A 23,026-nucleotide genomic window follows, 5' to 3' on the forward strand; every position below is an offset into this window, starting at 1 on the left:
GTTTAAAGCCCCATTGATGATTTTTACAGCGACTATAAAACCGTGATCATCTTTTTAAATCTGCTTCTGTTCCTGCCCCTCCCAGAAGAACCATTGTGGACATCTGTCATAAAAACACTTTAGAGGCCCTTGCGCTGGTTCCCTCTTTATTGTCATTTTATCAAATCATCGCCAAGCACATTTCCCTCTGCATCGTGCCCACCCAAATTAACTTAAAAATAACACTGTGGCGTAAATATGAAATTTAATTTGCCCAACCTGTTCCATTGCTCATCAAGTGTTGAATCAGAAAGCTTTTATTACACTCTCCCTATGCAAGTGCGGCGCCATTGACTGGGCATAAAGTGAAACCTACTTTGCATTTCAAAGGTCAATGACATGTTTCTGCTCAACAGCTTTATTCCTCTTGAAGGAACGTAGAAAAAATAAACATACAAAATGCTGGTTGGAAAGAAAGGCGGCCAAGGTGAATGTAGTTAGTTATTCAGCTTTCAGAAAAGGTTGGAAGTCTTTGCTGTACGCAGGCTAAGGATGTTTAGGAAAGTGGGTATACATTGTGTTGAAGTTAATTTAGTTGACTAGGAACAAGGGTGGGGAGACGTAGTGAGAGACTGTGGAATCAGAGTTAGATTTTGGATAATTTCTGTTTCATATATTCAATGTTTTGAAGTGGGTGAACAACGCAATTGCCATTGGTGCTGGAAGAACTGAGAGGCTGAGCAGTTTGTGGGATTATTAAAGACATATGCGTGGGACTCCTGATGTTATGTGGCACTTCTAGACGTCTGGAGAAAATAACAGTGATGGTTGGTGTCAGGAGGAGTAACCAAGCTCTCTGCATCTTAGTGACTCGATGTGATGCATATGCCACAAGAAGAAAAGAAGCCTGTGTGCATCTTGTGCTTCACTGTATGGCACAGTATGGAATCCCTGAGAGGCTTGTCTGAGGATCACATGTGCATGACATATGCATGAGGTGGAGGCAGAGATGCAGCGTGGTGGGTAATACACCAATCAGTGCTTCCCTCTTGAAATGAGGGGCCAAGTTATATAACATCAGGTAACAAGTTGGAGGAGTTTCAATAAGAGCAGGGAACCCTTTGGGGCACTTTTGTGAGAGTGACGTGTGTGTTATTTGTGTGGTAGGGAGCATCAGATATTCGAGGGTGGGTGTCTGATATATCAAAGTCAGTGTGCATCTCTTGAATTGAGTGAAGAGGACATGTGCTTTTCTTTGACACCAGGGAGTAGGAGAAGCCGGAGCAGGGAATCCCTGAGGGTCGCTTGTGTGAGGGTCATATTCATGTGGTTTTTGTGAGAAGAAGAAATAGAGATTCAGGAAGGGTGTCATTAACTGTTCAGTGTCCGTCTCTTGAAGTGCTTGGAATAGGCACTTGACATCAGGTCACAACTGGGAGAAGGAGCAGGAGGATCAAATATACCCTAAGGACAGGTTGTGTGAGGGTCAAATTGGTATGAATTTGTGGGAGCAAATGGGAGATATTTGGTGTGGCGGGTGATACACTGGCCATCTGTTGAAGTGAGTGCAAAAGACACATGTCATTGGGTTACAACTGAGAGGAGATGCAGCAGGAGCAAGTAGTCATTGAGTGAAGTTTGTACATTAGTAACACTTGCTTGATTGTTGTGGGAAGAAGTTGCAGAGATTCAATGTGATGCACCACAGCCAATGTCCGTCTCGTGAAGGCAGTACATGAGAAACATGCAATCATGAGACACATTGGAGAAGGAACACGCGAGGCAGGGAATACTGGAAGGCAGCTTATTTGAGAGTCACACTCATGCTGTTTTTTTTGTGTGGTAGGAAGTAAAAGAGCTTGGGGAGGTCAGTAATACACCAGTCAGTGAATGAATGAAACATTGGCGCAACCTGAGGGCCCCCAAACTAATCCAAGACAGGGCCAAATGTCCTGCTCATAGCCTTTTCACTTCTGCTGCAGCACTTGCTGTGTGCATAGGGTGTGCATAGGGAGGTTCCAGATGTCATTGCGGTCAGTTGAAGGTATCATCCAACTTACTTTGCATACCCCAGTCGCAGGTCACTCTAGAGTACATACACCAGTAAAGGTACATGGACAACTATTTCACCATGACTGAAAACATCCACTTAAGACTGACAGAGGAGTTTGCACTGCAAGTTACCTCAACTTTTTCTAGGTTGGAAGGGGGACGTGTACAGATCCTATCTACCAAAGATCAGGGAAGAACAACACACAGTATAGTTGAGCAACAGGAGGAGATTGAATATTTAAGGTGTCTACGTCCACCTCCCCTTTCATAAGTCAGACAATAATAATGATGTTGACAACTGTATGATGATGACAATGACAGGGATGTTGATTTAGTCCAAGATAATGGTCCATCCAATTCAGGACCGAAACGTGCATTGCTGCTGGAAGGCAGGCATACCAGAGAGGAAGAAAAATGACACCACGGACATAGAGGCTGTAATACAAGCTCACCCTTCACCTGTTTCAAAACCCTTTAAGAAACAGCCAAACTGTCACAGATCGTAAATTATATCACATCCGTTTTGCAGCTCTTTGAACACCATCAACATGTGCACCAATAGAATCTGGCTCTGATGAGTCCTGCCTGTGTGTTGTTATCCCACAATGAAAGTCTGGCAGTAATTCAGACAAAACAAGCATTGAACCATGCCATTTGTACACTTTGCTGAAAAATATGGGGTGCTGAGGGAAGGCTCAGAAATGCACTTCTTGCCATACAGTCCCACAAGCAGCCTGCCAACAGCAGGTCTACACAATTGACACCTGAAAATACTGTTACTGTGCCACCACCAGCACTTCACTGCAATGCAGCACTACATAGCAGTGATCCTCCATTGTGCTAGGCCAGTGTTGTGGAGGAATGTCAGTGTGGACAAACATATCACATGGAAAAACAGCACCTGCTCAATTTAAACCTGGCTATAATGTTGGAAGTACACCTCTTGTACTGTGGATTCCAATCACTGCTGGGAAGTTCCTGGCTGGCATGCTTTCTCACGAATGGCATTACCCGCGTTTCATAACAAGGTCCTGCCTGCAGTGGGGCTGGTTCTCCTTTAGTCCGTTTGCCAAAAACCCCAATTCATGATGAAATATAAGAAACTACACAAAAAGCAAACACTTAACTATTGAAGCTGCTCAGGACTCTACTGTAAACTGCTAAAAACATTCCAAACGCCACCCAAGTGCGAGCCTGCACTGTGTACACCTTCCCTCTGAGCCAAGCAAAGCCCACAAAGGAACAGGAAGTGAGCTAGCACGTTTTCTAGAAACTCAGGCTTCTTTTGGGAGATCCTAGGCTCTGATTGAGTAACCTAACTTGCTTCAACTTCCGATAAGAGATCTAATCCTCCAATTGGCTGAACTAACACCACAAACACGCCCAATATTCAACGCAAGAACTGTAGCTACTAATTGGACCACAAGACATTCCCAGAGGCCTGTAAACCCCCAGCAAGTCTGATCTGAGGTACCAAAAAGGCATCTAACATTTGTGTAATCAGACGAATTGCACCAAAAAGATTCGGGGGGCTATTGGGTAACTTATTTCATGTTTGACTCTGCTTACCCATGAATAAGATGGGACACCTTAAGTGCTCACATGCAATAACAAATAGGATGTTATACTCATTAACATCATGTACAAAGTAAACAGAGTGAGATGCATGCCTAGTGCAGAGCTGTTTGAAGGAGCATACAGTTGATTTAAGCGGACATCTTATATCTAGGAGTGATAAGTGTTCTGTGTTCGGGATTAGCACCTGGACAAATTGCTCCGAACGCAGTCTACACCTAAAGGTATTAACCCATGTGTGTCGAAAAAAACAGCTAGTCGGTTTGTCCCTTCTATGACTATGTACCACCACCTGTGCCCAATCCATCACCCATTTTTCTCAACCGAATATATTTAAAATCTTTCCCTCACCCCGTCCTATTGCGCACTTCCCTTCTGACGCTCTTTTCTACTCATTGTGTCCATTGCCAGGGAAGTGAGTGTGTGGTTTCGCTTGCAGCCACTGTTTCGATTTCCATGGCGGCCATCTTTGTTGTCACTGGATGTGAGCTAAGAGTACTAATAGAAATAAACCCAAGTTCAATAGGCTGTACCGGCTGTTAATGACAAACCGTCCTAGTCACTAGACCTGTAAACATGGGCAGCAGACTCTTACCACCCAGTAGAGGGCGTCACAATCTGAATTATTCCTTAGATGCACTCCCTTTCCTCTAATCAGTGTATGCGCATTGGTGACCTTCGTTTTGGACCACATTACTATTGGAAATGGACATTTCCGAACACAAACTACTGTTCCGACAATCTGACATGTAAGGGAACAGTGCGTATTTGGGGCACAATCCTGGTGGCATATCCACATCATGCAGCATGATGTCTTTGTATTCACATACTTATGATAGATCGTATTAACCTGTAAAGGTATCATATTGTTTATGGAAGGAAGCAAACAAACATGTTTCTGCTGAGTAGTGTGTAAGTTTCACATATGCACAGCAAATGTCATATTTTGCATCCCGCCAAACACAGCTAAGCATTGTTTACTTTTGCATGGAATGCATAACCGCATACGAAATTCCAGTCTGATTACCTTAGCAATGGGGCATTCTTGTCTTGTACAGGACGTCCTATTGTTTTTAGGTGAAAGTGAGACATAAACAAGGCTGCAGAGACGATTGCATCTTTATATTTTAGTATTTTATTTAATGTTTTGTATAGCTTCCAGACCTAGGGGTATCACGGCGCTTGATGTATCACGCATTTATAAAATAGCCTAATGCGAAAAATGTGTGGCACTGATCTCTCTCTTTTTACATCTACACAATGCAATTCTAATCGTCAAAGCATACCGGGCCTTGTTATGAGATTGGTGGTATCTCGGCGGTACATCAGCTGAGGTTCTACCAAACGGATTTACTGTTGGCACCACATGGTCCGGCAGAATTACTGCTGAATTTGGCGGTGTGGTGGTGTTAGTCCCCATTTATGCAATCCATGGCACTCTATGGGGATTTCAGCAGAATTACCACCGGCGGGAATTGTACCGCAATTTCTGGACAGTAAGGTGGAGAAAATACCTCCAGCCTAACTTCCACACCCATAATTCGATGGTGCTGTAATGCGGCGGTAATGCCGTGGCATTATCACCGTTTTTGGCCACACCACCAAACTCATAATGAGGCTATGCATGAACGGTTCAACTGCCTCTCACTATTTCCTACTTTAATGCAATTGTTCCCAACTGTGAGCAGACTCTGCTTGATTGGTAAATGGTTAGTCCTCTTGGCTGAAATGAAATCAAGAATGATCATCACTCTGCCGAGAATATCCTATGCCACGAGATCATTTGTTGTCAAGTTGACGGTCTGTCGGACCATGGTCCCGGAAGTTGAGTTTATTGAATTTTTTTTTAATTTATGTTTTTTTCTTTTATTTGATTGATTGTCTTTCTCTGCATTCTATCACATGTACCTGGAATGTAGATTTTGCATATGTTCCTCTCCCCTCCTGTCCACCCCTTTCCTTCCCTTATGCAAGTACCCCAAAATTTCCCCTCCTTCCCCACGTCCCTACCCGGTACTGCAGAGAGATAAGTGTAATGTTGTATTATGTTTAAAATCAATAAAATCTTTGATCAAAAAGAATGATCATCACGCTTTAAGCTCAGCTATGTAATGTACCATGCATCAACGTCTGCATTAACGTGAAAGAAAATCTTAATTTCAGAAATGTTAGCTCACTGAAGACTTATAGGAGAACACCGGCTCATCATGACAACTTCTAATGAAAGCAACTATGACTTGTCACCGTTCATCCTGGTTGGATTTCCAGGGCTGGAGACTGCACATGCTTGGATTGCGATTCCTCTCTGCGTCATGTACCTCACTGCGCTCCTTGGAAATGGCGCCATCTTGTACATCATAAGGATTGAGCCGAGCCTCCATGAGCCCATGTACCTGTTTCTTGCGATGCTGGCGGCCATTGATGTCATTCTAGCCACTAACACTATGCCAAAAATATTGGTCCTTTTATGGTTCGGCGTAACAGAAATGCCTTTCTATGGCTGCTTGATCCAGATGTTCTTCATCCATTCGCTGTCAGCTATGGAGTCGACTATCTTGCTGGCAATGGCCATTGACCGCTACATCGCGATCTGTAAACCACTACGCCATTCCTCTATCCTGACACACCAAAGAATAGCATGCGTTGCTCTGGTGGCTGTAGCTCGAGGATCTTTGTTCTCTGGGCCGCTTCCCTTTCTGATCAAGCGGCTGCCATTTTGTGGCAGCAGGGTGCTCTCCCATTCCTTCTGTGTCCACCAAGATTTGATGAAGCTCGCTTGTGGAGATACCACACCCAACGTTATCTATGGTTTATCGGCCATTCTTTTTGTTATGGGAATGGACATGTTGTTAATTACCTTGTCTTATGCAATGATTCTGAGAACGGTGTGCCGGCTCTCCAGGAGGGAAAGTTTGACGGCATTTAACACCTGCATGTCCCATGTCTCTGCCGTGCTTATCTTTTATGTCCCCTTGATCGGCTTGTCCGTAGTGCACAGATTTGGAGATCGTTCCTCTCCAATCATCCACATTGTGATGGGGGACATCTACCTTTTTGTGCCCCCAGTTCTGAACCCTATAGTGTATGGCATTAAGACCAATGTGATAAGAAAGAAAATTACAAGACTGTTTCAGTGAACTGTAACATAAAATGTAGAGAGTTAATACACTAAATGATTGACTTACGATGGGAGGGAAATCTAATAGAAAATTGCTTTTTAAGTACTCTTAGAGATTAATTATGTTTGGTTTTATTAAATCTTTGTATGATTGTTTTAAATATTAGGAACCTGGGTTATAATATGAACTGTTAATGGAATTGCTATGTGTTTATGACATGTACTGGTATGGGCATATAAGCATATTCCTAGAATCCTGTTTAGGAGGTTTTTAATAATGATGAGTTAGGCTTTCTGTGAGTATTTTATGAATGTGTTTATATTTGGTAATGATGGATAACATGTACTCTTGATGAAGTTGTATTATTGATTTTAAATTAACAGTAATCTGGGATTGTGAATCGCATGTACACTGTGATATGATATAAGAAAGGTTGAATAAAAATAAAAATGTAACCATACACAATATATATGTTTTTTAAAGATGGTCAGTGTGTACACAGGTTTCCCAGCTATAAAATATATAATATTGGTGCATATCTGTTATTATTTGTACAAAATAAACATAACAAATAATATATATATATATATTTGCTGGGTAAGATGTAAGGGTCATTTCGATCGTGCATTAGTCCGATCCACTGTGCACAGTAATACACGCCTAAATTACTGTTTGCTCTTCAACACTTGGAACGTAAACAGCAATTAGGCAGCACACACGGAGATAAGATATCTAGCATACATTTTATGCAAGCTGCAGTCGTGATGGTACACAACAAACATTTTGGATACAACACTATTGTTGTGCAGTTTTAAACGTTGTTGAGAAATGAGGAACATTGTCTGCCCATTTTTCTGCGTTTTTGAATATATTTACGTGAATCTACAATGACTTACCATGTTGTGCGTAATGTTAAAACATGCCGGATTTTGTCAACAGGCAGTTTGTATGTGTACATTGCTCTATACACTGGAACCATAGAGAGCATGTCAGTTCAAAAGTCCTTTCTCTGTGTTCACACCCTAAACGTGATCAAGCGGTGTGTTTGCCATGAAACGTGTCGTTTTCGTGCTAATCTTACTTTGTCCATGACATTTAATTAATTTCAAATGCCTGGCAACCATTGGTTTTTTGACTCACTGTTCAGCGTGGACTATTCTCTCTGGACTGCTTTTTGGGGTGCACTCTGTTTACTTTGTACTGAGGTATAAAGTTATTTTTCATATATATATATATATGTTAACACATGGAGGATGGAAAAAACCTGCACTCCATGCATGAGGTCTATAAATCCCAACAAAAATGAGAAAAACTCGAATCCAGTTAAGAGGAAAAATCGAGTTTAATGGGAGGTAAAAAATACAAGGCAAAAACACACAGCAAGCAATACAGGACGCCTAGACAGTGTCCTTAACGACGCGTTTCGCGCTTCCCTGATATATATATTCACAGAAAAACATTGTTAAAGGGACATTATGGTAAGGTTTCACTAATAAAAACCTATTAAATTGAAAAAGCAACATGTTAAAGGGATGTTATGGCCACAAGTAAAACCGAAAAATGGTAGAAATTCACCAGTTATGGTAAGCTAAACAACCATAACCCGCCCCACCACCATGCACTGCTAAGACTAACACCCCAGACATCAAAGATGACATCACAAATGTGCTCAATGGAATGTCTGTGCTTGGAATTTGGGCTAGCCTCCCTCCGAGGCATGGCACTTCGAGCTAGAGGCTGCTTTTATCTAAAATCCAGAGCCAGCCCGGTCTGTAAACTACTATCAATCATGGGTAAATCTTATGACTCAGAAGTTTCCTTAGAGGGGTCTCAGCCTTAAGGCATTGAATGAAACTCTCTTTGCAGAAATAAACTGGGTCCCGAACTTCAGTAGAGATAACCCTTATGTTCATCTTAAGAAAGTCCTTTGAGAGGAAATTCAACCAGTGGGATTGGTGCAACAATTACACCCAGATCTGTAAACTAAAGGGTTATGAGGCTGTGGCTCATGCAGTCCATCGTTAGGGTCCAGCCCTATTTAACACTGTGCCCCAATCCCGCAGTTAGACAATTTATATTGAAGCTCCGTACACACCAACTTCCGGTGCTATCGGTGCTGGGATCGGGTATTAACCCAGAGGACAAAACTGGGACCGCTATATATGTGTCATCTTGGCAATCACGCCCAAAGGTATGAGGCTATCCAGACGGAATCTTTTTGGGATTACTGTTTAGATTTTGACACAACCTCAGCTCAACTAGCTCTATATAGAGTCTGGTCTCAGGTGGTAAACCTACTTTTACTGTGATAGGCATCCTTCTCTAGTTCCTTGGGGGCCCCGCAACAGAGTTATAAGGCTCCTATTCTCATTTCAGTCCATTGTCCTCAGCCCACAGTCATCTCACTCCTACTTCATATCCAAGAGAGTAATACCAATGACCTACTTGATTTCCCGTAGAGTAAGTTGTGCCATGCTTTTTCTTTTTTGCATCTGTACTCTTTAAACATAATTGGATGGAACCCTATTCTCGGGACGGAAAAACGAATTTGCAAAATAATGTTAAAGCCAAAGAGGGCTTCTCTCACATGAACTAACCCAACGTACTTTTTATCACATTTTATATGTTTTATATGTTAAACCAAATGAATATTGCTGTTTGACATTTTGTTTGAATGATTACGTATGACCATTTGGTCTGTTATGATATTATATTGTGTTATTTCTTATTTTGTGTAAAGTTCAAATTGAACTAAATAACAATAAAGATATTATGATATATAAAAGAACGATACACCCCCTTTAATAAACATATTTTTTTGCAAGAGATACTTATGTCTGTCGTTGTCAGCAGCGCATGCTGGGGATGCAAATCATTGTTCAATTGCCTACAGCATAAGGCTCAACCATGACCGCAGCTGAACCAAACCACCCTTATTATTCGTTTCACTTACCCTGCTTCCTAGCTCAGTGTCCACTATGCCCTAATAATGTAACCAATGGCCACTGGTCATGGCATGCAGCCATGGCCAGTCTCAAAATCCAGGGGACATGGGCTTCGGCCATCCCGCATTCCCCAATAAGCAAATCAGAGTACACGTTTGCGTTTGCCGAGGGCCAGGCCCACTACCCAAACACCAAATTATTATTATTATTATTACATTCTCTTAAGTGCACCACGCCCACAGGCCTCAGTGCACTAACAGACAAACAAACAGCTAACAAAAAAAAGCAGTGTGAAATAAGGCAGACCAAGGCACAAAAGACTACAGGATGGGAATTTCCCTAATCCTTAGAATTAAATAAAAGGGTTTGTATCACCTTTTTAAATGCTAATACAGTTGGAATGTCTCTGATGTCGCAGGGAAGTGATTTCCATAAGAGATTCCAAATGTACATCAGTAGTTTTTCTACTTACATTCTTACACTTTTGAAAATAGAACACAAGACATATTTCCAAAAACATGCTTTCAGGTCCTTGCTAATACTGATCGCGCAAGTGTGTTGTAATCTAGTCCACCACTTCAGGCTGTAACCGCAAGCAGAATATTTTATCCCATTCAAACCTACTGCTTTGGCCTTGCCACATACCCCAATAAGCACATTACTGTACACATTTGTCCTTGCTGACTGCCAGGCCCATTGTCCAGACTCCAATGTTATATCACTGTGTTGTGTACTTACATTTTCACACTTTATAATAAAACATAGGACATATTTGCAAAACCATGCTTTCAAGACATTGCTGACCCTCCTCATGCATATTTGCTGCAATCCCATCTAGCACTTCAACCTGTACCAACAAGCACATTTTTTTCTCCCATTCAAACCTATCCCAATTTCAAAAACTTTAGCACATAGCCGGTCCCTGGTGGCCATGCCCACTTTAACCCCATTGCTGGTCCCTCGTGGTCATGGCCAGTAGCCAGATTGTCTGGATCATGTCCTTTGGCCATGACCCGGACAATCGGGCTACTACCCATGGCCACAGGCTATACCTCAGTCATCAAAGGTATATCACAATTTTTTGTAGCTACAGTATGACACTTTTCAAAAAATAAAACACGGACACATTTGCAAAACCATGCTTTCAGGTCCTTGTCAAAATGTACCTACATAAAATAGTCATATCACTTAGCCCCCACTTGACAAAATCCATTCAGACTTTGCACAAACATTCAAGGTTCCACATTCGTCAAACGGCAGCAAAGTTATAAGCCATGTAAAAATGTTAAGACCCCCCTCTAATTTTGCCCTTCTCGACAAAATCCCACCAAACTTTGCAAAAACATTCATATCTTGGCCTAAAATCGCTCTGCAAACATTTGTTCAAATTCGTCAAATGACACCACATTTATAAGCCTTCAAAAAACGTTGGGATCCCCCTTATAATGTTGTTCCCTCTTGGCAAAACAGCACCACACTTTGCAGGACCATTCAGAGTCAGGTCTAGGTTGAAATTCCTAAATGTCATGCAGATTCATTGAGTGGTGCCAAAGTTATAAGTCATCCAAACACTGCTTTTCACCAACCCTGTAATGCATAAATAGGCATAGATTCCCCGCGAACATCTGAGATGGTCGCGAACATCACAGGACTGCCCCGGGCATCCGGACCGTTCGCAGATGTCGGAGTTGAAAAAACACTAATTTCTCCTTTTGGAACGTTTTCTTCTAACCACTCAATTGTGTTTGCCATTTCTGTTACAATAAATAAAAGTGATATTTTCTTATAAGAAATGTTTATACAATACATAGCAATAATAGAGAAATAAATACAGTGTACTTACTATTTCGTACAAGGTTGTTTTGGAATTAGCTCCTTCCCTATCTGGGGGCCTGATTCTCATCATGGCGCAGTGAGGGTGCTAAATAGCATGACTCACTGCACCATTTCTTGGCTCCCAGACACCATTTCTATTCTCATGTGGGCCTAGTCATCTTCACAAAGCACGACAGTGCTTTCCCTGTATTCTGCCTGTTTCTAATGGAAACAGGCAGATTGCAGAATCTCGGCAGCATTTTCGTTAAATAACAAGGGAATCGTTATTTAACGAAAATGCTGCCGAGATGAAAATTAAAAAGCATGAGCTGTTTGGGTGTGCAGGTGGTGACAGGTGGGTCCTGCACTACATTTATGTATCTTTATTTGCAGACAAGTGCACACTGCCATCCATAGTAGAACCAACGACGGCAGTATGCACTCTTCTGCAAACTAAGATGCAGTGCAGGACCCTTCTGTCACCATCTGCACACCAAAACATTCGTGTGCTTCTTGTGGCACTACTGTGCACGTGCTTTCCTGCTGTATGACATCAATTTGGTACCGTACTTCGGCGCCAATTTCAGGCAGTTCCGAAATTGGAGGAGTGCCACAAGAATACCCATGCAAAAGGAGAGATAACGAAAGTGCTGTTTGCTAAGTCGGTTTTCCGCCCTTCCTAGCAACCGGCACCCATATTCCAAAAGTGGCGCAATCAGTTGGTTGTAATTACCGAAAATGTCGTTAGCACTTTTTATGACATTTTCGGTAATTAACACCAACTTGAGAATCGGGCCCTGAGTCTGTACTGAAGTGATAATTTCAGGTGTAAAGTAATGGTTTGTGCTTGGTGCATTCCATTGTATTGTGTGCTAAATGAAAAAGAAATGTGTACATTTTCAAATGATAATTTGTACAAAAATGTATATTTAGGTTTAATGAATATAAGTGATGTTGTTTTATGCAAATGTGTTTAATGGTTGAAGGGTACAACATTTTCTGTTGTCCCCTGTGCTTCTGGGTTTTGTGAATGCTCCCTGATGTCCGCGGACAATCACACTATCTGCAGACTGTAGAAACAGCTACATTGTGGTGAGTGTGATCTTTTGGTGTAATCATAAAAAATAGATATAAGGAACTTGTAGCAAATTAATGGGGTCAGGTAAAAACCTATGAAATTCAGTAAGAGGGAAGTTATGGTTAAGTTGCACTAATAAAAACCTATGAAACTCAGTGAAATAAATTTGTTAAAGGGACATTATGATTAAGTTGCACTAATAAAAACCTGTGAAATTCAGTAAAAAAATGTTGTTAAAGGTACATTATGGTTACAAATAAAACCAAAAAACCCTTGAAATGTACCAGTTATGGTAAGCTAGGCAACCATACATTTTGCCAACACTGTGCACTGGTAAGACTAACATTCAGAACATCAAAGATCGCCATATCGGATGGGAGGATCACAGCCTTTGTTCGCGGACAGCAGATTGAGGAAAAGTGAAGAAAATAAGCCTGTAAAAATATATTTGGGGGAATTTTGTGGATGAAAGAAGGCTTGGAAAGTGGGCGAGTGGAAAAAAGTTAAAATAGAGATATATTTATAGGTGAAAAAATGCTGTGCAGGTGCTGCCATGTCTGCCATTAATGTTCCTGTCCGTGGACGTTATTGTGGAGGTTATTGTGATTGGGAGATGGAGGAGGGTCTGGCCGAGCTGTTATTTGAAGGTGTATTGTACATACTTGTTATATGGTTTAATTCTAACTATTGTGGTGGTTGTGGCCAGTGGCCAGATTCTTGAGGTATGGCCATAGGGACGTTATGGTTACAAGTAAAACCAATAAAGGCCAGAAATTCGCCAGTTACGGTAAGCTAAGCAACCATAACTTGTGCCACCACTGTTGACTGCTAAGACTAACAACCAGGACATCAATGATGACATCACAAATGTCATTGATGACATCACTGATGACATCACATATGTAAGCAACTTGTTTTTGTTCACTGACATATCTAGGCCAGGTGGTTTTGTTCAATGACAGTCAGACTTTGAAAAGGTAAAAGGTGCTATATATTTAGACGTTAACCTTGTCATATGTTCTTAAAGTACTTTCATTAGGGTTTGATCTCAGCTCATGGTGCACATACAAGGGGCAATAAGCAGACCTCAAACACACAATTAATTTGTATTTTATGCTATGTTATGTTACTTGGCATTTATATAGCGCCTTACATATCATTGGTATGACCTCAAAGTGCTGGTAGGTTGAACGCCCTCGGGAACCGCAGTTCAAGTCAGTAGAGAGAGAGAGTGTTGTTTGGTGCGTGGGTGCTCTGGATATGTGTGGAGCTGGTGTGGTTGTTGCATGAAAGCTGCTTCTTAGCTGTAGGTGTGGTGCTGAGGAGATCAGTTGGATGTGTTCAGTCTGGAGGGTGGACACCCAGACTGAGTTCTGGCTGCGTTACGCCTAAGGAACGCATAAGCTAGCCGGAATGTGCTCAGCTAGCTGTGTTTTATTAGGGTGATGAGGTGTTCGTGGGGTCATGTTAGTATGTGAGCAGCTAGGCCGAATTTATCAGAATTTATCATGGTATAGTTGTGTTCTAGTTGAGTGATGGTGTATAGGAGAGAGTAAGTTTAGTAGTGTGATATGGTGGTTGTTAGTAAAGAGCGTGAGACCAGGCACGAGAGCCGGACAGTGGGGGTGTACATAGCGGCATACGTATATAAAGCGACAGGATGGATAGGGGTCAACATGTGATATAGATAAACATGGGGATACAGGTACATAGCATATATAGGAGATAAAGATATGTACCATCTGCCGCAGCATCTGCATCGCCCGCAGCATCCATACCATCCGCAGCATCGGCAGCGTCTGCACCATCCGTAGCATCTGCACCATCTACAGCATCCATAGCATCTGCACCATCCGCGGCATCCTCACCATCTACAGCATCTGCAGCATCTGCACCATCCGCAGCATCCGCACCATCCCCAGCATCCGCACCATCCGTAGCATCCACACCATCCATAGAATCCGCACCATCTGTAGCATCTGCACCAGCCGTACACATCTGCACCATCCATAGCATCCGCACCATCTGTAGCATCCGCACCATCCGTAGCATCCGCATCGCCAGTAGTATCCGCATCCTCCACAACATCCGTAGCATTCGCACCATCTGCAACATCTGTACCACCCACAGCATCTGCGAGATCCGTGACATCTGCACCATTGATAAATTCTGTGCCATCCATGCCATCTGTGTCATCCATGCCATCCAGGATATTCGCTTGATCCGTTCAATTTGCTGCATCCGTTCCATGCACTCCATCCGTTCCGTCTACTCCATCCTTTCTGTCCACTCCATCTGTTCCATGCACTCCATCCGTTCCATGTACTCCATCCGTTCCATCTGTTCCATCCGTTCCTTCCGTTCGATGCACTCCATCCGCTCCACCTGCTACATGGATCTGTTCCATCCCCTCATCCGTTCCATCTGCTCATCCATTCGATCCACTCCATCCGGTCATCGACTCCTTCCTGTCCGCATGCATGAAGATGAACTTTAATCTTATTGACATTTTCTGGTGCTGTTGTTTCTTTCCTCCTTACTTTAGTTTCACTGTATGTGTCTCTGATTTGTATGCATTCTGGCATTTCATATGGATTCTTTGTACTAACACAGCCACCATAACAACCAGGAGGGCCTGGAGAGGGAAATAGACACAGACATACAGATGTCAATCAAGAGGAAGATGAATATGAGGTAGAGGGAGTCCCTATCTCCAGCCCCTGGAGTGAGTCCTTGTGTGTTTTTTTTTACCACCGTTGGGGGTGTACCAAAGGCTTGTGCACACTGTACTCTGCCAGGGAAACCCTAGGCTGTACTCCTACAGGACCAACCTCCATTCACTGCCACACCAATTCCAACCACCTGGGTCCTCTGAGAAAGGCAATACCTTTCTCAGGGAAAAGTAGGTTGATGGCCTCTACCGCATCTTCCTCGGCCGCTACTGTCACCACAAAAAAATACTCCTTTGGGGCAGAGGATCCCAGCAGCTGCCTCACAGGCCATACGGAACGCTGTTGACCCTTACCTTTCGTGGGTCACAGTGCTATGTTTGTACTGTGAAGTACTGATCTGTATAGGGGGAGCAGTTTTGTAGTGCTTCCTTGCCCGTGGTCAAGAAGCACAAGAAGCACTGCCCCCTGCCTTAAATGTAGGGCCTGCCCACCATCTTCCTCTGTCCACCTGCCCCTCCATCTCTGTGGTTGGTGTCCTTTCCCTACCTTCCCTCCCTTACCTTACCTTACCTTGCCTCTCCTAAAAAAAAAAAAAAAAAATCAAAAAACATCAATAAAAAGGTTCCTTAAGAAGCAACCTTTCACAGTTAAAAAAATAAAAGTGAAAACACTGAACCCTTTTGCCTTTTGCAGCATGGTAGTCCATGGACATCTGGACATTTCCAGGCATTGGGTGGGAGAATTAAAATCATTTTAATTATTTTTTCTTAAAAAATGGTGGCTCTTAAAAGAATCTCTTTGGCTTCCGTGTATTTTTTAAAAATCTTTGATTTTATGTACTCAACTAACAATTATTCTACTGAACTTAATCATTTGAAACCACTAACTAAATGAATCAATGAAATAGAAAAAGTACATCTAAACATGCACAATATCAATATAGAGACCTTTTCAAACTTCTGTGAAGGTGAATGGATTCACACAAGCAGCACAGAACCATATTTGAATGAAGAGGCTTATTAACAAGAACAAAAAAATAATTGCCATAGACAATTGTCAAGTGTATGAAATGGTTGGAAACACCATTATGGCAAAATAAACCGTATAGAAAAAACATCACAAACAAACTTTCAACCAAATGTTCCTTTCGCCCAAACTAACAGACATGCAGATCAATGTGTAACGAACGCCAACAATCCATCAAATCTTCACGACAACTCCTCAATCGCTATGTGAAACTAAAAGACAAAATTAGAATAAAATGATGGTCTCCTATCCAGTGCGCAGCCACACTGGACTGCGGGAACATTCATTAGCCATTTTAGTAACTGCTTGCAAAAGCACCTTCCAGCACATAAAAATGTTAGCAACACACCATTCCGCTATACAGAATCTTGTGCATAGACTATACTATGCAAACATTCCTGCTCTAGAACTGCAACATTTAAATAACATTTTCCTACAGGGAACTGCCAAAGAACTCCTTTGAAAAATAGAGCACATCCAAAAAAAGTGTTTTGGTATGGAAGTTGACTTCAGAAAACATTTGCAAAAGCCTTACAAAGAACAGCCTCCCAATAAGCACATACAAAAAGAAATAGCCAAGTTTCAAAACACATCTGCTGAAATACCAGACCAAGTATGTGTCTGTTGTCACAGAACTTTTTGTTAGAAAAGCACAAAAATAGTAGATATGGCCCCTCAATATTTTTCACATACTGCAATATTAAGCTTGACAATAACCAAATGCCATCACGTGCTGTCACTAATAACTTAGACATATTCCCACTTCCAAAGGCTCTCCAACAACTTAACTTGAATGAGAGTATTATAATCCAAACAGTACACCCATTTCAAGCTACAATGCGCCTTTAACCAAGACCCCAGATTCAGACAAAATGTAGAATATATTTTCCACCTTCTGTTCGAAAGTGAACTAGCTGTTATGGAGTTGCACACACATTAAAAACAGGCTCTAACTTTTAAAAGATGTCCACTACCCAACTGCTTAAATAAATAAAAGACAAATATGAGGTTTTCCAGTCAAGTATCACAAATCTCTTGGCAAACATGCATGGAACAAAAGAAAACTGGTTCCAACGTCACGCTGATGCACATTGTATGCTAAGGAACCTAGGGCCACCCAAATGGTTTAATACTTTAAGTTGTGAAGAGTACGCATGGGATGACTTTCACGACTTTGCACGCGCTGCAAACCTAAATAAAGATGGAATAGACCCTGTCAATGTATCAAGGTACTTTCACCATTGCTTCATTACCATGCTTCACCTCATCTGTAATAAAACTACCCGCCCGCTCGGAGAAGTGCAACACTTCTTTTGGAGATAAGCATATCAACCCATAGGAGCACCACACATCCACATGCTTTTGTGGATAAAAGATGCTCCCAAATTTGACCATGCAAAAAACAAGTGTCCTGACAGGAAAACCAGGTGATTACTTGACAGTGGATTAAGTCACTATGTGTTGAGACACTGTGGCCCAGATTCATGGAATTAAGCGCAGAAGTAGCGCAAGCGCAGAGCGCCGAGAAAGACCGTTCAAACCAGCAATTACGCGGCACGAGTATTCATGGATTTTCCGAGGCATGAGTAGCCGTGGTGCAATGAACATCAAGCAGTGCCAGTAACGCCCCCAACACGCCCCTGTGCGCAGGAAAAAGCCAGTGAACTGCTTAATATGGGGCAAGGCCCGCGCCATCCATGGCCAGCACACAGCCCCCCATCGTAATCACATGAAAAATCAGCACGCATCCCGGTCGCACCAGTCAAATCACATGGGAAGGCCTGTGCCTACCCCTTCCGCACCCCAGCGTAATCGTGTACCCCGGTCGCACCAGCCAAATCAAGTGGAAAGGCCAGCGCTTAGCCCGGTCGCACCAGCCAAATCGATTGGAAAGGGCTGCTTGTACCCCATCCGCACCCCAGCAATTCTTGTACCCCGGTCACACCAGCCAAATCGCGTGTGAAGGCCAGCACCTACCCTAGGTCACACCATCCAAATCATGTGTAAAGGCCCGCCCGTACCCCTTCGGCACCCCAGCATAATCGCGTACCCCGGTTGCACCAGCCAAATCGTGTGGAAAGGCCTGTGCGTACACCTTCCGCACCCCCGCATAGTCACGTACCATGGTCGCACCAGCCAAATTGTGTGGAAAGAGCCACGCGTACACCCTTCCGCACCCCAGCGTAATTACATACCCCGGTCACACCAGCCCAATTGCATGGAAAGGCCCGTGCGTACCCCTTCTGCACCCCAGCGCAATTACATACCCCGGTCACACCAGGCAAATCATGTGGAAAGGCCTGTGCGTACCCCTTCCGCACACCAGCATAATTGCGTAGTCCGTTTCCACCAGCCTAATTGCATGGAAAGGCCTGCGCGTACCCCTTCCGCACTCCAGAGTAATCGCGTACCCCGGTCGCACCAGCCAAATCGCGTGGAAAGGCCCATGCGTACCCCGGTCACACCAACCAAATCGCGTGGAAAGGCCTGCGCGTACCCCTTCCACACCCCAGCATAATCGCGTACCCAGGTCACACCAGCCAAATCACGTGGAAAGGCCGGCGTGTGCAGCCATCAGCCGCACACACACCACACAGGCAGCCTACACCACATGGCCCCCCATCATCCGTGACCATACCCCGCAGGCTGCCCACACCACATGGGACCCCCCATCACCCGTGACAATACCCACAGGCAGCCCACACCACATGGGTCCCCCATCACCCGTGACCATACCCGCAAGCCGCCCACACCACATGGGACCCCACATCACCCGTGACCATACCCGCAGGCAGCCCACGCCACATGGGACCTCCCATCACCTGTGACCATACCCTGCAGGCATCCCACACCACATGGCACCCCCCATCACCCGTGACCATACCCCGCAGGAAGCCCACACTACATGGCCCCACCATCGCCCATGACCATACCCTGCAGGCAGCCCACACCACATGGCACCCCCATCACCTGTGACCATGACAGCAGGCAGCCCACACCACATGGGACCTCCCATCACCTGTGACCATACCCTGCAGGCATCCCACACCACATGGCACCCCCCATCACCCGTGACCATACCCCGCAGGCAGCTCACACCACATGGGACCTCCCATCACCTGTGACCATACCCTGCAGACAGCCCACACCACATGGGACCCCCCAATCATCCGTGACAATAACCCACAGGCAGCCGACACCACATGGCACCCCCCATCACCTGTGACCATACCCCGCAGGCAGCCCACACCACATGGCCCCACTATCACCCATGACCATACCCCGCAGGCAGCCCACACCACATGGGACCCCCATCACCCGTGACCATACCGGCAGGCAGCCCACACCACATGGGACTCCCATCACTCGTGACCATAACTGCAGGCAGCCCACACCACATGGGACCCCATCACCTGTGACCATACCCCGCAGGCATCCCACACCACATGGCATCCCCCATCACCTGTGACCATACCCCGCAGGCAGCCCACACCACATGACCCCACCATCACCTGTGACCATACCCTGCAGGCAGCCCACACCACTTGGGACCCCCCATCACCCGTGACAATACCCCGCAGGCAGCCACACCACATGGCACCCCCCATCAACTGTGATCATACCCCGCAGGCAGCCCACACCACATGGCCCCACCATCACCAGCGACCATAACCCGCAGGCATCCCACACCACATGGACCCCCCATCACCCGTGACCATACCCGCAGGCAGACCACACCACATGGTATCCCCCATCACCCATGGCCATACCCACAGGCAGCCCACACCCCATGGCCCCACCATCACCCGTGACAATACCCCGCAGGCAGCCCACACCACATGGGACCCCCCATCACCCGTGATCATAACTGCAGGCAGCCCACACCACATGGGACCCCCCAATTACCCGTGACCATACCCGCAGGCAGCCCACACCAAATGGCCCCACCATCACCAGTGACCATACCCCGCCCAAGAAGTCAGGCTGGAGCCAGGCCACGATCACCTACATGGCCCTCAAGGGCCTCTCCATCCCTCCAAAGACTCACTTGGAGTCAGACTTGGCGCTTGTGGCACCAGACTCACTCACTCCCATAGGATAACATTGGGGATTGGACTCGTAGTGCATTGATGGGGACAAGATGGATGCCCCCACATATTTCCGTTCCCAGAACTGCAGTCTAGTCTTTTGGGTGTGGTTCAGCCCAGAGACTCTTGGGATACCCAGAGACTATTTAAGCAACGCCCAGGCTGAGAAACATGCTTTGTGTTTTCTGCACCTGCAGCGTGACACTCACAGTGTTCGGATCGGTCTCCAGTAGGCCTGCATCTTTCTTCTGCGCTCAGCTCCTGCAAGAACAAGAACACCGTAGGAACAGCCTTACCTTGCGGCGCTTCTGCCCATCATTCATCGCTTCTTCTGTTCTGCGGGCATCTTCGGTGGTGTCATTCCCATCCCGGCACGCCGCTTCCTAAGGAAAAGGGAAAAGAACAGAAAAAAGGCATTAGTAAGCATTCAGCAAATCTTCGCTTATTTTTGAAGACTGTACGAGCTTGAAACGCTTACCTGAATCCCAGCCGCTCTGGGGGAATCTGTCTCCGGAACTTCTCATCCATCTGCAAGAGGGAAAAGACACTCCAGGTTAGCGTGGAAACATCGAGAGGCACCGCATACCGCGCTTACTCACCGCATTTCTCCTTCATAACCGGTATTCACGCTGAAAACGTCGCGGCACCTAAAAGACACAGAAAAAGTAATCAGTTCAATACAAATACGAAAGGGTTGCATCGTGCATCGCGCTCTCAATCACCTTCAGCGCTACTCATCTCAGCAGCGGGTCGCCATCCCCGGACGCCGGCCATCATCTAAAGAAGGAAAGGAACGAAGTTAGAGAACTGTTCAAAAGACTCATTATACTTACCTGTCGGACTCTTGCCAGTGAAGTAACTAGGCAGCAATGAGCCTGCATCAATCAACACGCCCCTGCGCTGAAAGCAGGAAGGAGAGCACACTTTCCAAGAAAACAAGGTGAGCTGTGGATCAAAGGGAAGGGTTGGACCCCGTGGAAGAAGGGGTTCAAGCACACAGAGACAATAGGGGGTTAAACTCTACCAATCCTGTGTTTCAGGCCCAGTCTCCGGTCGAGTAGACTCCAGGGAAGGGTTTGAGGTCGTAAGAGGTCAGAACAGGCTAAGTGACGTCCCCGTGGATACCAGGTGAGCGTTACACCCCCCTATCACCTGTGACCATACCCCGCAGGACACGCCCAGCCCCCGTCACGGCAACCTGCAGGCAGGTCCTGCCTCATGTCCCCTCCAACACCTATGACGGCAACTTGCAGGCAGGCCCTGCCTCATGGAACACCCCCAGACCCTGTCATGGCAACCTGCCGGCAGGCCCCACCTCATGTCCCCCCCACACCTGTGACGGCAACCTGGATGCAGGCCCCACCTCATGGAACACCCCCTCCCCCATCACTGCAACCTGCAGGCAGGCCCGACTCCTGTCTACCCCCACACCTGTGACGGCAACCTGCAGGCAGGCCCCACCTCATGGAACACGCCCAGCCCCTGTCACGGCATCCTGCAGGCAGGCCCCACCTCATGGAACTCCACCACCCCCCGTCACGGCAACCTGCAGGCAGGGCCCGACTCATGGAATCCCCACAACCCCCCAACACACTGTGGACCGATAGACATAATTGCAGCAGATGTGAAATGAAATGCTACCACACGCTGTACACTCCAAGTGCACCTTAACACCCATCCATTGTTCATGCACACCACAACATGCCACATGCCATTGGAAGTCAAACATGACACATGCATGCATGTCTGCACACACATGTACAACATAGGCCAGCATCAGGGACGTAGAACAGAGTAAGCAAGAGTGAAACTTGGGCTAAACTATCCAGACCAGATGCCACTTTGATTTGCCATGAACAAATATATATTAAAAACAGTATTTAAGTCATACTCATATAAAAAATGAAATTAAAGCACCATGAAATGAGTCAATAAATAAGAGTGTCAAAAAGCTATAAACATTGAATGTGAACAAACTAAAAAAGAAATCAAAGATGTGGTCCATGTCCATGAATGTAGGTCCATATGAAAACACAAATGAAAAGAAAACCATTACTTCATGGTGAACATAAAAAAACGTTGAAAAAGATAACTATATACAAACAACCAGGGTTCATTGTCCCAAACCATGTGCAAAAATCCAGAAGTATAAAATCAGAAAAGAACTATGTACAAAAAGTGGAGCAAAGTCCAATAACTCAAAAAACAAACAAAAAATGGCAGCGGGCTAGTCCTTCGACTCACCATGTCCCCTCAAAGTCTCTGCCAGGGCATCATCAAACGCTGCGTCCACTTCCCCTAGGCGGGCTTCAGCTCTCCCCTCGAGGGCTTGCAGGGACTTCAACATGCTACTCCGAAACTCCCTGCAAGTCTCCTCGAGGACCTCCGCCCGCCTCTCTGCCCAACACAGTGTATTCTCCACCCTGGCGATGGCAACTCTAGCCTCCCGTGCCCGCAGCCGATCTGCTCTGATCTGCTTGCCAAAACGCCCCAACACGGAAGACATTCTTGTTGTAAGGTCCACATTTTCCTCCTGCCCGATGGCCGATACCTGCCTCTCTTCCATTGGAAGCCCCGGTCCTGTTGCCTTCTACGCTGAGCCTGCTGCTGCCGAGCAGCCTGCTGCCCGCACCTCAAGGACAGCCACTGGGATGATGACAACTCCCGGGAGAGTCGT

General features: G+C 45.3%; 1 protein-coding gene across 1 annotated transcript; it reads left to right on the plus strand.

Annotated features, from left to right (window-relative positions):
* The first annotated feature begins 5,813 nt into the window (after positions 1–5,813).
* On the plus strand, positions 5,814–6,743 carry LOC138527947 (olfactory receptor 51E2-like). The gene has a single exon (XM_069639342.1). It carries the CDS (start codon positions 5,814–5,816, stop codon positions 6,741–6,743), a length of 930 nt encoding a protein of 309 aa, XP_069495443.1.
* The last annotated feature ends 16,283 nt before the right edge of the window (positions 6,744–23,026 follow it).

Source organism: Ambystoma mexicanum, chromosome 7q (assembly GCF_040938575.1).
Source record: "Ambystoma mexicanum isolate Mex_15411 chromosome 7q, UKY_AmexF1_1, whole genome shotgun sequence".
NCBI lineage: Eukaryota > Metazoa > Chordata > Amphibia > Caudata > Ambystomatidae > Ambystoma > Ambystoma mexicanum.